Source organism: Hydra vulgaris, chromosome 02, assembly GCF_038396675.1.
Source record: "Hydra vulgaris chromosome 02, alternate assembly HydraT2T_AEP".
Lineage (NCBI taxonomy): Eukaryota > Metazoa > Cnidaria > Hydrozoa > Anthoathecata > Hydridae > Hydra > Hydra vulgaris.
In genome coordinates this window covers 69,459,242-69,475,654 of record NC_088921.1, presented here as the reverse complement: position 1 = coordinate 69,475,654, position 16,413 = coordinate 69,459,242, and the positions used below count along the sequence as shown (strand labels likewise).

At 29.1% G+C, this 16,413-nt stretch overlaps 1 protein-coding gene across 1 annotated transcript; it reads right to left on the bottom strand.

The window, feature by feature from the left end:
• Nucleotides 1–1,109: 1,109 nt before the first annotated feature.
• LOC100204451 (uncharacterized) lies at nt 1,110–2,505 on the bottom strand. Its single transcript, XM_065791811.1, has one exon. The coding sequence runs from the start codon at nt 2,458–2,460 to the stop codon at nt 1,180–1,182; it is 1,281 nt and encodes a 426-aa protein (XP_065647883.1). The 5' UTR covers nt 2,461–2,505; the 3' UTR covers nt 1,110–1,179.
• Between the last annotated feature and the right edge of the window lie 13,908 nt (nt 2,506–16,413).

Genomic DNA, 16,413 nt, shown 5'->3' with positions numbered 1-16,413 from the left:
CCTGGCGAAACTTTTATTTTCCAAAAGAAATCAAAAAAATGATTTTTTTTTTCATTTTCCAAAAGATTAAAAGAAATTTTCTCTTTGGTGCAATTTGATAAAGCAAAAAACGTTTAGATATTAGGGTAATACTTGATGTAAATCTCGTTTTGGATATACGCAGCTTTAAGTAGTAAGTTGAAAAAAAATATTGTAACAGTTCTAAAAAATAAACTGCATAAAAATAGCAAAAATAAAAATTTTTCAAATTTATTACTGTTGATTTATTGGAATTTGTTTTTGTTCAAAACTTATTTGAAAATATTTTTTAAATTAGGCGTAGAAGAATAAGAAACATCATATCAAGAAACAAATAAAAAATCCAAGCATCTATCATCCTAGTGTCTTCTAGTATCATCCAAGCATTTTATAGTTTCATCCTAGCATCTTCTAGTATCATCCGAGCATTTTCTAGTATCATCCGAGCATTTTCTAGTATCACCCGAGCATCATTTAGTATCTTGAAACATCTTCATAATCCTAGAAATCTATCAGGTTTAACATTTTGTTGATCATTACTTATGGGTAATAAATTTTACTCATAAAAAATAACCTAAGAAGGTGTTGCAGTCGACGATAATGAGCCAAATACTGTTGATAATAATGACAATTTTTCTTCTAACAAGTGAAAGTGACTCTTTAAAGGAGAAGAAAATAATAAAAACCTTGAGAAGTCTGATTACTTTATTATAATAAATTCTAAGATTTTCAAAATTGGTATAGAAAAAGTTTAGGAAATGCTAAAAATCTAGCTTCAGAGTATGCATAATGATTTGCATACCCCGGTAACGAATGAGATATGAGTCTTCAGTTGAGTAGAAGATACTACTCAACTGAACACTCCCTTTAAAATAAAAATTTAAACAAGCCATAAAATTTACTTGAGTAAAGAGTTTTAAAATAAAAATTTATATCTAAATATATTTATATTTAAGCTTTAAAAATATTTTTCTCTAAATTGTTTGTTAGATTTTATAAAACCTTATTTATTTAAGTAAAACGGTATTTATTTAAATCAAACTTCTTTAATTATATTAAAGTTGCTCATGGTGCCGCATATATAACGTAAATTGACAAACAAAGCAGCTTTAATTTAAATAAAATCACAACCACACCTTCTACGATCAATTATAGCTAAATTTAATTATTATTGTATATTAAATCTGACCACGTAACAAAAGAAGTTTTTCTATTATTTTGTTGCAACTTGTTATCCGGTACCGTTAATAAACTTTGTTTATTTAATTGCACAACATTTCCTCCTTCCATTGTTCTATATGGCGATAAGGTAGTATTATTACGTTCAGTTTTAAGGTTACTCGATTTGTTGGAACCATTTGATCGTTCATATAACATGTCATTTGTCTTTTTTGATAAGTTATGAGTTGTTGCTAATGTTGTTATGGTTGTTTTTGTTTTGTTATTTTTCTGTGTATTAATTTTTAGTTGCGCAATTTTATATTTATCATAACTAATAGGTTTCGAAAAACATTTATGTTTTACGTCATTCCCTCTGTTTTTTTTACATGTAAACGGAGTTAAAATCTTCACTGTAAGACACAATCTTCTCGGAATTTGCATAATCTTGATTACGTCAGGGATGCTCATATTATGAACTTCAATTTTATTTATTTGAACTATTTCGTCCCCAACAGTGAGTAGTTCATACTTATCAAAAATGCTTCCTAAACAGACACGCGAAATGTATACTCCACTTATATTTTCCCAACCATCTCCTTTACGCACGCTAAAACCTAGATCAGGCATATCCTTTTTACTAATCTCAATTGTTCTGTATTTAAATAATTTAGAACTTGAATCTTTGACTGACAAAATATGTCTAAACGATCCCTCTACAATTTTAACAGGCTGGGAAGAGCATGTGCGTAGAGTTGAAGGGTCTGGTGAAATAATATCATCTGCGTATTGCAATATATCTTCTAATTCATTTTCCTGTATTTTATTAATTATTTCTAGAGTTATTTGTGTATTGTCCGTGTTTATAAAATCCTCCTTTTCTTCATCAAAAATACTTTTCGTCCGTTTAAGTATGCCAGAATACTTTACTTGGTCAGATTGGTTTGACTGTAAACTGCTACTGTACGAAATAAAACTTTCGTTGCAATTCGATTGGTTGTAAGCTCTTTTTGAAATGCTAGCCGAAGAACTAAAACCATCATCAGCTAAAGAATCCATAGACAATGAAGAAAGATCGTTGTATGATACAACAGAACTTGAAATATCCTCAGAACTCTCAAAAGGTTCATAACAAGAGCACGATGATAATGGTTTGGAGTCATAGCATACACGGTTGCTTATAGACGACTGGTTACGAGCTATTAAACAGGGAGACTCGCGAGAGTAAAACTCATCTTTGTAATTTAAATTGTTTTTTTTAACATCCAAGTGCGCTGATCTCATATTTGTATTTTTCCAAGATACTACATACTAATTTTGTTTATCTTTATTTCTATAAGAGATAATAAAACAAAACTAAAGCAATGATAATAGAAAAATATAAAAACATCGAAAAAAATATAGCAAATAGAAAAAGCAAACAACTTTTAAATTTCTTGAACTATTTTTACATTGGAACAGCGAAAAAACTTTATTAAAGTAAACTAGCTTAATCATAAATTATTACTGGGAATATGGTTTATATGTTAATCTTTCTTACTACGTAAATGATGCATACTGACGTATATGGTGTATATGGTGTATATAAACTACATTATATTAGATATATGACAAATTTATTGATTCGGTAAGAATTATTAGCTAAGAAAAAAAATAAAAGTAAAATGAATTTTCATATATAAACTTTTCAATAAATATTTTCTTATTACAAATACGGAATACATCCGACTAAAATATATATTATAAAAGTATATCTATTTTTTTATTACCAACATGACATTATTTATATGGTAAATTTATTGATTCGTTGACAATTATTAGACAAGAAACAACTTAAAAGTAAAAATAATTTTCATAAACTAAACATACTTTTTAATAAATATTGTCTTATTGCAAACATGGATGCATATCCGACTAAAATATATATTATAGAAGTTTAAACATTTTTTTATTACCAACATGGATACATATCCTACTAAAATATATACTATAAAAGTATATATGCTTTTTTATTACAAACCTTAATCTTCTAAAATATTTTTAAAACATGACTACATAATCTTCTAAAATATTTTTATCTAATAAATAATAAATTTTTACGTGGTTTTTGCAACACAATTAATGGCAGATATAAAAAAATATGTTTGGAAAACTTAAAGGCAGGGCTGCAGCAAGGGCTCTATGTCTAAACAATAGATTTAGTATCGAAAGACTTTAATAATAATAATCTTTACGTCAAGAAAAACGAGATTCGGTTGCTTGTAAAGATAATTCAATAACTTTCAAAAATATTTAACTTTTTGAAATTTTGTTATTAAATTTTTAAAATTTGATTTCTTTTGTTCTATTTACATTGTTCTATTGTTGCTTTGATTTCTGTAAAAAACAAAACAAAGAAAAGAAAAGAAAATAAACAAAAAAAAACATGTTTTAAATTTCGGTAGTTAAAAAGCAACCAAATAGAATGAAAGAAAATTTTTATTAATATAGCGCATAAGCGGATTTAAATGTAAAAATGAAACAAAAATTCATTAATTTGCCGTGTCGCCGCTGATCGTACCGTCGCCGCTGATCGTATCGTCGCCAAACATATGTTGTTACTCTTATTTCTAATTTTTTTTTATCTTTTTTTTTTTTAACCTTATATATTACTGATAAAGTTTGTAAAAATATTTCTTACTTTATCTATTTATTTTATTATTGCAATTTATCGTATTTTATTGTAATTATATGTTAACTTGTTTTATATAACGAGTATTTGTAAATTTATACAATGTGAAATTTGTAAAAATATTTTACGCTTTACTATAGGGGCTTGATGACAAGACTTCTGGCTTCTACTTGCTCCTGTCGTTCTTAATTTTTATTTAAATTTTATTGATGAAACTTGTTAAACAAGAACATTGTAAAATGTTTATAAATTACAAAGTAAATAATAATGATAATATAACACTAAATTTTTATTGTTCTTTTAATTTATTTATTAAGATATTTTTCTAAAAAATAGGTTTAAATATTTTAAGGTTTATGTTAACTGTTCACTGTTGTATAGAGTTGTCAACAAGGCCAAAAGTAGCAAGGCTAGGGCCAAGGTCAAGGCCACATGTTACAAGGCCAAGGCTAAGACCAAGGCCAAAAGTTACAACGCCAAGGACAAGGCTAAGACCAAGCGTTTTAAGGTCAAGGCCAAGAAAAAGAGTTTTAAAGCCAAGGCCTAAACAAAGGTTTTCAAAGCCAAAGACTTAAATTTTTGTCTAACGTTATGGCCAACTATTAACAAAACTGTAGGTAACAATTGTTGTGACAATAAAACCACATGTAAAAATAAACCAAAAAATACTTAAAAAAAAAAGAATGAAAACTTTTAATGCTTTAATTTTATTTTGTTTTTTTTTGAAGGCCAAGGCCAAAACAAGCAAAGCCAAGGTCAAAATTTTCAAGGCCAAGTCCAAAGCCAAGGGCAACAGTTTTAAGGACAAGGCCTTAATTTTTGGCCTTAAGGCAAGGCCGAGGTCAAAGGCTAACAACTCTGCTGTTGTGCTAAAAAATTAAAAAAGTGACAATTGAAGAACTTTTTTCTAAAAGGAGCTTAGCCACATTTAAAAAAAAAGTATTAAACTAATTATCTGGTGAAGTATCTTTTTTAAGACGATGAGCAATATTTTATTTATATATCCATAGTTAGATTTGTACCTTTTTCAATAAAGAATGCGGCTAAATTTTGAAAACAAAAAGTGTTGTTGGTACATAATATATGAAGAACACGGAAACTCGAAGAGGATCATAAGATCCTGTCACCGAGAACCGTTTAACAATACAAAAATTATAAACCAATTATTTCAAAAAAATATAAAATAAAAAGTAAATACCGTTTAAGAAAACCTTCATACAAATAAAATAACCTCAATTATAAAACACCGTTTAACAAAACAGTAAAAAATAAAATCAAATATTTTAAATTAGTAAATACCGTTTTTATTTAAAAAAACAATAAAAAATAAAAACAAATACTTTAAATTACATTTAGAAACACTTATAAAAGAGAAACAATATCAGAAGAACTCGAAAATATTTTCTATTGAGAAAATAACTTTTTTCAGTTTGTTTTTGAAAGAAGAAAAATTCCAACTTTGGGAAAAATCAAAATTTTTTAAAACTATTTGGTTCCACAAATAAGCTCCGCGATAAGATATAAGAGACCTTCCAAAATTTGTTTTTGGGCTTTATTGCATATAAATTTTGAAAAGGTATTGGAGCTAAGTTTATCTTACATTTAAATATAAAGCAAAGAGTGTTAAAAACATTTAGTTGGTATATATTAAGAATACTCATTTTGATTTTCATTTGGTATACTAATAAACAAAAAAATTGGTTCCTTTAAATTTTTTTAAAATCGATTTTACTAAAGTTTTAAAGCAAACAAAATCTTTACGTGTTTGACACATGTACAAGTGCAATAAAGTTTTTTATTTTCAGCAAAAGAAATGATTGCTTTCAAATCTAAGAAAATCAACGAACCTAATATATTATATAACGGATGCTACATAGTTTAAGGAATTTATATTGTATAGCAAGGTTAAGTTATATAACAAGGCCTATTTTTTCCACACAAAACCAAGCCACAGGTTTTACTTATTTAAGAATTTTAAGGTCATTGTTTAATAACGTTTGAATGGTTTTTGTTACCCCCTTACTTACGTTGTACATTTTTGTTACCCCCTTACTTACGTTGTACATTTTTGTTTATAAACGCCTTTCTTTTTTAAATGTCTGGAAAAATTGCTTTCGATTTTTACCTTTTATTAAAGTTAAATGATGACTTATTTGTATTTACCAATTCTGATACTAAAGATTTAAACTTTCGGATATTGCTGAAGCCGCTTAAAGTCAATTTAACAATTTTTCGACAAATACAAAAGATATTTAAGTAGATTTAAAAACCTACTAAAGTTAAAAAAGATAATAACAGATTTTAGCTGCAGAAAAAAAAAAAAATTCAAACATAAAATTACCCATCGTTCAATTATTTCACGAATTTGATAATACTTTTACTAATTTATTTTTTATTGTCTTTAACACTTCTCGTTCAAAAAAATTTAACCCAAGGCATAAATAATAACACAAACTTTTCATCGCAAACAATATCATTTTGTTCTGCATTTATTCTTTTTTTCTTTTGTTTTCAGTTCAATTTTAAAACAAGTTTTCAAGTTTAACCATTAAATAAAGAAAAAGGTTTCTTGATCTTTGATATCCAGTTAATAAAAAAATCTACGATAATTTATTTTCTTACTTCAAATTACTAATGATAGAAATAATGAGCAAATAAATAGTGAATAAAAAAGAAAAAGAGTGAACATGCTGAATATGAATACTTAATTTTATTTATTTCATCTTTATTTTTGGCAAAGGAAGGTAAAGGAAAATTTTTTTCGCAGATGGTTTGGTACAAACTCGTTTCCAGTATACTTTAAAATAAGGTACAAAAAACTAAAGAATGAAATATTAAAAAGAAGTTGCTACTGTTGTTAAAAGCGCATTAAAACAATGTTTAAAAGACCTAAACACGTATAAATAAAAAAAAAAAAAATCAACGGGTTATAAAATTTTTATTATGTAATTTTAATTTCTATTAAATATGTTATGGTTTTTTTTTCTATTTAAACACTCGCGTTTGCGTAAGCATAACTGAGATGAAACGAATGAAGAAAATGGAAATGCTAAGTCAAATTAAACTGATTATTTTGTTTTTTTAAGATAAAAATCCCTCCTCTTCCATTTCTTTTTTTTGTTTGCTTCTTCCTCGTCGATTTCTTTACTCGTACTCTCATGATGCAGAACAAAAAAATGCACTGTCGGAAACTCTCTCTTAGTAATGTTTTTATTTTAAAAAATAATAATAATATAAACCGTATAGAACAACAAGTTTAAAATTTTCAACGTCACTTTTCTGTCACCTTCTTCACCAGTTTCCTGTAAAACTTCTGTCACCTTTTTAGACATAAAAGTTTGCGTTATAGTTAACTATGTATAAATGTTTATACATACTTAATATAAAATACTACATTCTATTATTAAATCAAAGCCGTAAATTTAGTTGAAATATTCTACAACAAGATGCAAATAACCCACCAAGATTAATGAGATTTTGAAAATACTAAATAAATACTGCTTGATATAGTTAAAAGTGCTAAAAAAAAAAAAATTTTTTTTTTTTTGTGCTTACTGAGCATAAAATGAGAAATATCAATAAAAAAGAAAACGACATTTTCTCAGCTTTTTTATCACATAAGTTAAAACTTACAACGCTGATCGATTATAATGAAATGAACAAAACCTTACTTGAAAACTAAAAATAAAAAGGGCAGCTTCCTAAATTTTAGCAGATATTATCGTTTCAAAAACCAAGATAAACTCTTAAAAAGATTCAAATAAAAATATTAAATATAAAATAAAAATAATAAATATAAAATAAAAATAATAAATATAAAATAAAAATAATAAATAAAAAATAAAAATAATAAATATAAAATAAAAATAATAAATAAAAAATAAAAATAATAAATGTAAAATAAAAATAATAAATATAAAATAAAAATAATAAATATAAAATAAAAATAATAAATATAAAAACATAATAATAAATATAACATAAAAATAATAGATATAAAATAAAAATAATAAATGTAAAGTAAACTAAATAAATATAAAATATAAAAAATAAAAAAAATAAATATAAAATAAAAATAATTAATTTAGTTCTATTAAGCTATTATAGCTCTATCTAGATAAAAACAACACAAAAATTGTAAACTTAAATGATTTTTGGTAGAGCATTTAGTTAGGAAGTTTTCCTGAAAAAATAGTTCTACGCCCCTCTTTCCTTTTCTCATTTACAATCTAACCTTTCCTAATACATCTCCTTTTTCTTTTAACTATTTTTTGGTTTAAGGGTCTTTTGATCATTTCCTTTACTCGTAATATGTCTTTCTGCCACAACACTTGAATCATAAAACTTCCAGGTAAGAGCTTTTCTTTTCGCAAGTTGTTAATGCGGAATTTAAAAGTATTTAAATTCCGTTAAAGCGACTCTAAATAATAATATCTTAGTGAAAATTTTTGTTCAGCCAACAGTGACTTAACTAAAAAAGTCTTTTTAAATTGAATGGAATAAACATACAACCCTATTATGCTTTTATGGTTGTATAAACATACAACCCTATTATGCTTTGAACCTTTTGATCGTTTTTGAAAGTAAAACTTTTATTTTTGAAGCACTTTTAAGTTTTAATCAAGAAAACTGATTTTTATAATTGCAATTCATAAATTCCTTGAATTACTTCGAACAAGTCGTTGGTATACAAGGGAAATGCACTAAGTCCATTTTTTGTAGTATAGAGTTATTTATATTACTATTTAGTATTTTAAATCCTCTATAGTTCGCTATACCACATAAATAAATCAATTATTAATGAGTTATTTAGATTTTTTATTTCAACCATTACGCAAAAATTTATTTTTTCGTTATGTCAAAATGATGATTTTGAACTTAACACATTTCTCTTGCATACCGACAAAATTCTTTCTTTCTTTTTCTTTCGGCATTTCCTGTTTAGGGGTCGCCACAGCGGATCAAACTCCTCCATCTAGCCCTGTCACACCACTCTGCCTGAACTCTCTTCTTTACCTCTCTTTTACCTCCTCCATTACTCTGTACCCTTGACCCTAAGTAGGTAAACTCGTCGACCTTCACCAAATCAACTCCTTGTAACTGGACCTGTCGACCGTCAGCCCTCTCATTCACACAAATGTACTCTGTTTTACTCCTGCTCACTTTCATTCCCCTGCTTTCCAAAGCGTACTTCCATCTTTCCAAGTTTACCTCCACTTGTTTCCTACTCTCACTACAGATCACAATGTCATCAGCAAACATCATAATCCAAGGGGACTCCTGTCTAACTTCGTACGTCAGTCTGTTCATGACAATTGCGAACAGGAAGGGATTCAGGGCTGATCCCTGATGTAGTCCTACCTCCACTTTAAACCTATCTGTCATTCCTATTCCTACTGCACATATCACTGCTATCACACTGTTCTCATACATATCCTGCACCACCCTCACATACCTTTCCGCTACTCCTGACCTCTTCATACAATACCACATCTCCTGTCTCGGAACTCTATCATAAGCTTTCTCTAAGTCCACAAATACAAAATGTAACAATGCGGTAGTGGTGACGTGGTAGAGTGCTCGCTTCATAAGCGAGAGGTTCCGAGTTCGATCCCCACCACGTCCCTGGTAGTACCGCGCTCAACTTGTTTCTCCGCGCAGCGGCCTTGTTCGTCAAGGTTCGTGTTTCGGAGTTATAGAGTTGAGAGAGGGTTATAACCACAATTAAGTAGCCTCCTCATCTGTAGTGGCCTTCTGGGCCTTGGGGAGGTGAAAAAACAAAAAAATACTGCTGCTCACAGATCTCTACTTCTTGAAAATTGGCACCATTATGCTATGTCTCCACTCCTCAGGCATTTTCTGACCTTCCAAGATTCTGTTAAATAGCCCTGTCAAAAACTCCACTGCTATCTCCCAAACATTTCCATGCCTCCGCTGGAATATCATACCGAGGAAATTACAGCGGTAAAATATATGACCAACAAAAAAATTTAAAGTTTGCTGGATTTTGTATAGGGTTGGTTGTATTTGGGTGAACCAAGATGACTAACAGGTATCCATAAAATATTTAGCTATTTTGATGCTTAAAAACTTTTATAAATGCGTGAGGCAGTCAACAAAACATTCATTAGGCATTAAAACTTCTTTAAATTACTAAATAAAGTTTTTGGTGTAGCGTGATTTTTTATTTCTTACTTCATCACTTTATAAACTATCATTTCTGAAAAAAAAACCTGCTGCAGATATACAAACTTTGGCTGTGACTGAATCCCATTTGTTGAATATATTTCATCATTCTAATTCGTTTTTTACACCTTGTAGTTTCATTAACCTTATAAAGTCGGCCTCGAGTCAATATTTCTTCCACAAAAATCTTTAAAAGTAGTTTTTAAAAAAATGGTTTTTTAATAAACTTTTCGTTATGTCCAACGGGTCTCAATTTAGACTCACGAAGCAATAAATGGGATTTGTTTGTTAAAGCTATTTTTAATTTTAGCTTTAGTAATATCCAATGGTATTGTTGACTTACAATATTGAAAGCCAACAATACCATAGGAAAAGATTGACAAAAAGTCAATCAAAATTCATTCATTCATTCTAATAACTAATATTATTTAGCTAACTCTTGTTCAACTTTAGTACAGTTATCTTAACTATTAAACTTCACATTTGCAACAACTCTCTTTTTCATTTATATTTTTTTGTAGTTCATTGACAATTCCAATTTCTATTTTCCTTGAGTTGTTTCCCTTTAACAGAATTTTATATAAATACTTGATACTTTTTCTGCAATCAAGCAAGAAAATTATATTGATTGAAATTTTTTTTCTGCGTTAATGTAAGATCTATTTTGCATGTTTAAGTGATTTTTGCATCTAAAAAATAAAAATATTTCTAATTTTAAGACATTTAAGTTTTCACAATATTTTAACTACGAATAATTTGACTTTTAAGTTACAAAGTTTGAATTTTAAGTTACAAAATTTTGTTAGATCAGAAAAGTTTTATAAACGAGGGAATCATTATACGAAATTATAGCTAAGCAAATTTCGATTTAATTAATCGGTTGTTTAACCATGGATTGGTTCTTTAATGTGTTTAAGATGTTTAAATGTGTTAAGGTTTTTGAATGGCAAATCAGTCCAGGAAATATATAGTATATTTATATTTTACATGAAAGTGGCGTATAAACTATGCATTCTACACCTTTTCAAGATGTAATTGAGAACTTGAAAATTGTAATTAAGAAAAGTAAGATGTAATTGAGAAATAAAACATGTAATTTAGAAGTCGCAATATGTAATTAAGAAACACAACATGTAATTAAGAAATTTTAAAATGTTATTGAGAAACCCAGCTTAAAGATCATTATAAAAGATCTTCTTGGAAATACATTTTAATAAGTTAATAATAACAAATTTAGCATTTGTATGCACCAGCAATACAGTAATACAGTAATGGAATTGAAAGATCGTTGTGTTATTTGTCAATACACTATTAATAGAAAGTCTGTTATTAAATTGAATCCGTGCAAACAATTATTTCACCAAATTTGTTTACAACCACTTCTGGAACAACCAGAACCACTTTGTCCAATTTGTAGACATGAAATGCATACAACTGAACAAGTTGAAAGAAAACATAATTTTTATCTTTATCGAATGATAGAAGAAGAGTAATTGAATGTGCTGAGCGTAAAGACGATTAGGTGACTCTGCATACAATTGGGTCCTCAGCGGAAATTTGATTTTTATTGGAAGATGTGGTTGAAAACCAAAAAAATTAACCAATGATCCAATCGAAGAAACACTAACATGAATTGAAAGTGACTGTCAGTTGACATTGGTGGCTATTAAAACAAAGATGTTAAGACAATTTAGTATAAGCGTCAGCACAACCACAATTGCTAATTACCTCGAAGGCAGACTATTTTCATTTTAAAAAATGCACAAGGAGCCTGCTACAATGAATAGTAACGAGAACAAACAAAAAAGATCTGAATATGTTAGGAACATTAACGAACACATCACAAATGGTCATCAGATAGTTTGGTTGGATGAAACAAATTTTAACCTTTTTTTAAAAAAACGCAAGGACGTGACAAGCAGGGGAAAAGAGCAATAATGAAATTACCTTCTTCAAAAGGTGAAAACATATATTTGATTGCAGCTATATCAATAACAAATATCGTCATGATGGAAACTCGCGGATCATTTAAAGTAGATTCTTGTAACGAGTGGATGTTGGCTTGTTTAACCAGTGGGTTACATCCGGGAATTGTCTTGAGGATTTGGTCGTCTTAACAGATGTTTGTTCAGCATGCAGATTTTCTTATACTTCTCCTCAATATATACCTTTACAAAAAAGTAAAACTGTAAAAAAAGCACATGAAATTAACTATCGCACAGTTATGGCTTTTCGCGAGATAGGCAAAGGTCATGCTGGAATTGAAACATTTACAACAATGATGAATATGCCATTTTCTATTGCATTTACTACTTATAAAAAAATTAATAAAACTCTTTATTGTGCATATGAAAAATCTGCTGAAAAAAGTACCCAAAAAGCTGCTCATGAAGTGCGTCAAATGATTAACATCAATGCGTGTAGCAATGATATTATTTACTGTCATATTTCTATTGATGGAACATGGGAAAAAAGGGGTTATTCATCTCTGAATGGCGTGGTATCTGCAATTTCAAAGGATAATAAAAAGGTCTTAGACTATTACACTATGTCAAAGTTTTGTAAATCTTGTGAGATTTGGTCAAAAAAAAAGGATCAGCTGGTTATGAGCTATGGAAAACAAGACATAAGTGTGCAATTAATCATCACGAATCATCTGGTGCTATGGAGTCCGCTGGTGCTATTTCAACTGTTTGTTCTTCATTAAGTAAGTTTAACTTAAGGTACAGTCATTACATAGGGGACACTAAAGCATATAGCAAAGTAAGGGAAGCAAGACCTTATGGAGAAACGTTGATACCAGAAAAACTAGAGTGTCTCGGTCATGTTCAAAGAGACTTGGAACAAGACTTCGGAATTTTTGTGCAATAAAAAAAAAAAAGAAGTTAAATGACAGTAAAACTCTCTCAGGTAAAGGAAGACTAACTGATGCAAGTATTAGCTTAATGCAGAATTACTTTGGTATGGCTATTCGTCAGAATAATAAACTCTACCCTATGAAAAAAGCTGTACTTGCAGTTTTATGGCACTGCTGCAAAGGTGATGCAGCTACGCGTCATCAATTTTGTCCCAGAACCAATACTAGCTGGTGCAAATGGCAAAGGGATAAGATTACAGGACAATGCACTTATAAAGACAAGTTAAACTTACCAGTTGCTATAAAAGACTTATTACACCCAATATTTATGGAACTTAGTTCGGACAATCTTTTGTCAAAATGTTTACACAGCTATACCCAAAATCCTAATGAGTCTTTTAATCAAATAATCTGGGAAAAATGCCCCAAAACACATTTTGTTTCAAAAAATGTTTTAAAGTTTGCTGTTTTCTCTGCAGTTATATCTTTTAATGGAGGTTATGTTTCCCATAAAGAAACATTTAAGCAACTTGGATTTCATTGTGGAAATTATTTCCTTCTCGGTGCAATTAAAAAAGACAAAAAATCGCGTCATTCATATGGAAAGAAAGGAAAAAGAAGTGACAAAATCAAGAAGGAAAAAATTGAGAGGTATAAAAAAAGGATTTAGCAAGGATGACTCCTATGTGTCTGGAAATTTTTTAAGATATATGTTGTTAAAGTTGTTTTATTTTGTTTTCTTGCGTTTTCTCTGTTAACAGTTTTTTAAACTTTGAACAAGAATATCTTTTGAACTACTTAAAGATTATGGCTAAAATTTTTACAGATTGTTCATCAGGTTACTGTGAAGGGATTTGACCAAAAAGAGACTTTTATAGTTAGTTGTTGTCGAGATATTGACATTAGCAGCACAAATTTTACATAAAAATTAAAAATTATTTTTTAAAATGCAGCCATTTTGATTCTGTAAAAGTTCTGATGGTGATTCTGGTCAAATCCCTTAATCAACATGTTGTTAACCTTATTGAAAAATTTTAGCTTCACACACTGACTATTTCATGAGAAATCCTTGTTTAAAAATGATTCAGCATGTTTTCGAGTATACTAATACTTTTTATTATATTTACTCTAAATAATTTTTTAATGCACATAGTTTAAAAAAAAAATTGCATCAAAATTAAATAAATTGACTGTTTTAATTTTTTATGGGCTAGTACCACCTTAGAAGATCTTGTTTCTACTAAAGGTTATGCTTCAAAACAACTGTATTTTCAAAAAATTTGCTAATATGCATCCGATCTTAGTTCTTTTAAAGACAACTTACAAGTAATAAATTTATTTGAAAAAAAGTCAGGCACTAGCAGTACACTGGATGAATAAGCCATGAAAATTTCAAGTAGTTATCAATATTAATTTAAAAGTTATGATTTTTTTTGTAAGACAATTTTCTTGAAAAACGATATGGTAGAAAATCAAGAAGAAAAAAATTAAAAAACAAGAAAAAAAAGTTGTTTTTAAAACTAAAATCCTCCTTTTAAAGAAGTTTTTCCTCCCTTTTTATGTAAGTCTTTATCCAATAAACCCTTCTTGATGGCCTTTAGCTTTTTTTTCTTTTTTTCTTTTGTCTTATCTGATGTTTTAATAAGTAAATTTTGGATACTGGGTCGGTTTATTTTTTAAAGTATAATATTAAAACAGACAACGGTATGTATTCTAAGTTTTTCATACACAAGTCCAAATTGACCTTTGTTGAATTGAAGAATAGCACTATATACACCTAACTGTAGAATTGATATTTCTACTAAAACTTGCTTAGAACATTTCATCCAGATAATATTATTCAAAGACTCGTTACCATTTTGAGTTTCCATGGATGCACTAGCGAAGATCATCATTTGAAAGATCTTGGAAAATCTTTGACAAGATAGGAAACATCCACTCTGGTAAATTAATCATCTATTTATGTTTTTCAAATTTATTTTTCTTATAACTACACCACAATTCTTCTTCTGGTGAACAAAACATGTGGCGTTTATCTAAGTTAGAAAAGTTGGTACAATGATGAAGGATAGCGCCTATCCACTTTTTCATTGTTAGTGCAATTTAATTCTAAACTTCTTCGAATGGCAAAACCATAATAATTTGTTATTGAATTGATGGAGTTGTTTGTCAATTTTCCTTTTCCACCAAATGGTGTAGAGGTATTTCTATATTCTTGTACTAGTGTTCTAAGTCGAGAACCTATTTTGCATACTCTCTATTGCAGAATTTTTGTATGCAGAAAATAACTTATTAATTAACTTATTAACATTTCTAAAAGCCGTAATAGATATTGAGTGCATATTCATACACCGTGTAAATGTTTTAATCAATTTGTGCCCTTTACCAATTTCTCGAAATGCCATAACCAATTGAACATAAATTTCGCTCGGCTTACAACCATACATTTTTTCAGAAGCACTAAAAGGTGAAGTATACTTGTTACTTTTATTTTTACATTTTATACAAAAGTAAAAAATTTTATGAGCTAGTTCTTTAGAGTGCCCATTATTGCATTTGTAGAAAAGAGAAAGAGAAGCAACATTACGACGATCTGATAGGGGTTGGAAGTTGGCTGCAAGAGCAGCTACAACTATGTTTACAATGCGTTTTTGCACCTTGTCTAAAAGAGAAAGGGCATCATTGGAAGAACCGCCCAAGATATGTCATCAGTATTCCATACAAGGCCGGATTTGAGATTTATAGAGATAGAGAATAGAATCCGAAGTGAGAAAGTGACGAGCTCGATAAAGAGATGCAACCTTAGCAGATGCTAATTTTGCAACTGATTTGATATATGTTTTCCAAGAAAGATTGAAAGTAAGAGTTTATCCTAGAAGATGAAGAGTAGATGACTCATCGAGTACATCACCGTTCAAAAATATAGGAAGATCTAAATTATTGCGATAACGATTGGCTGAAAAAAATTGAGTTTTATCTGAATTAAAGTTCACCAGCCACTGTGATCCCCATGCTGTAGCAGAAGTGAGTTCTTTTTCAAGCTCAAATGCCCTCTCCAAGCAATCAGAGGGTGTTGGTTTCTTATCACGACAAGAATAAATGGTAGTATCATCAGCAAACAATGCCACCTTAGATGTGAGAATATCTGGAAAATCGTTACTGTAAATTAAAAAGAGTATAGGGCCAAGGATAGAACCTTGAGGAACCCCTGAAGTTACAGTATAAGAAGAAGAGTGTTGTCCATCGAGGACTACTTTTATGCTACGATTGGAAAGGAAGGATTCAATGATCTTAAAGATGTTGCCGGATACACCATAAGAAGAAAGCTTATGGAGAAGACCAGCATCCCAAACTTTATCAAAAGCTTTTGAAATATCAAGAGCGATGGCCTTAACATCTCCACTTTTATCTAATGCACGATAAAACCTGTCAGTTATAACTGTTAGCAAATCAGCTGTAGAACGAGAAGATCGAAATCCATATTGACGGTCATAAAGAAAGTTATTAGATTCAAGATGAGAAA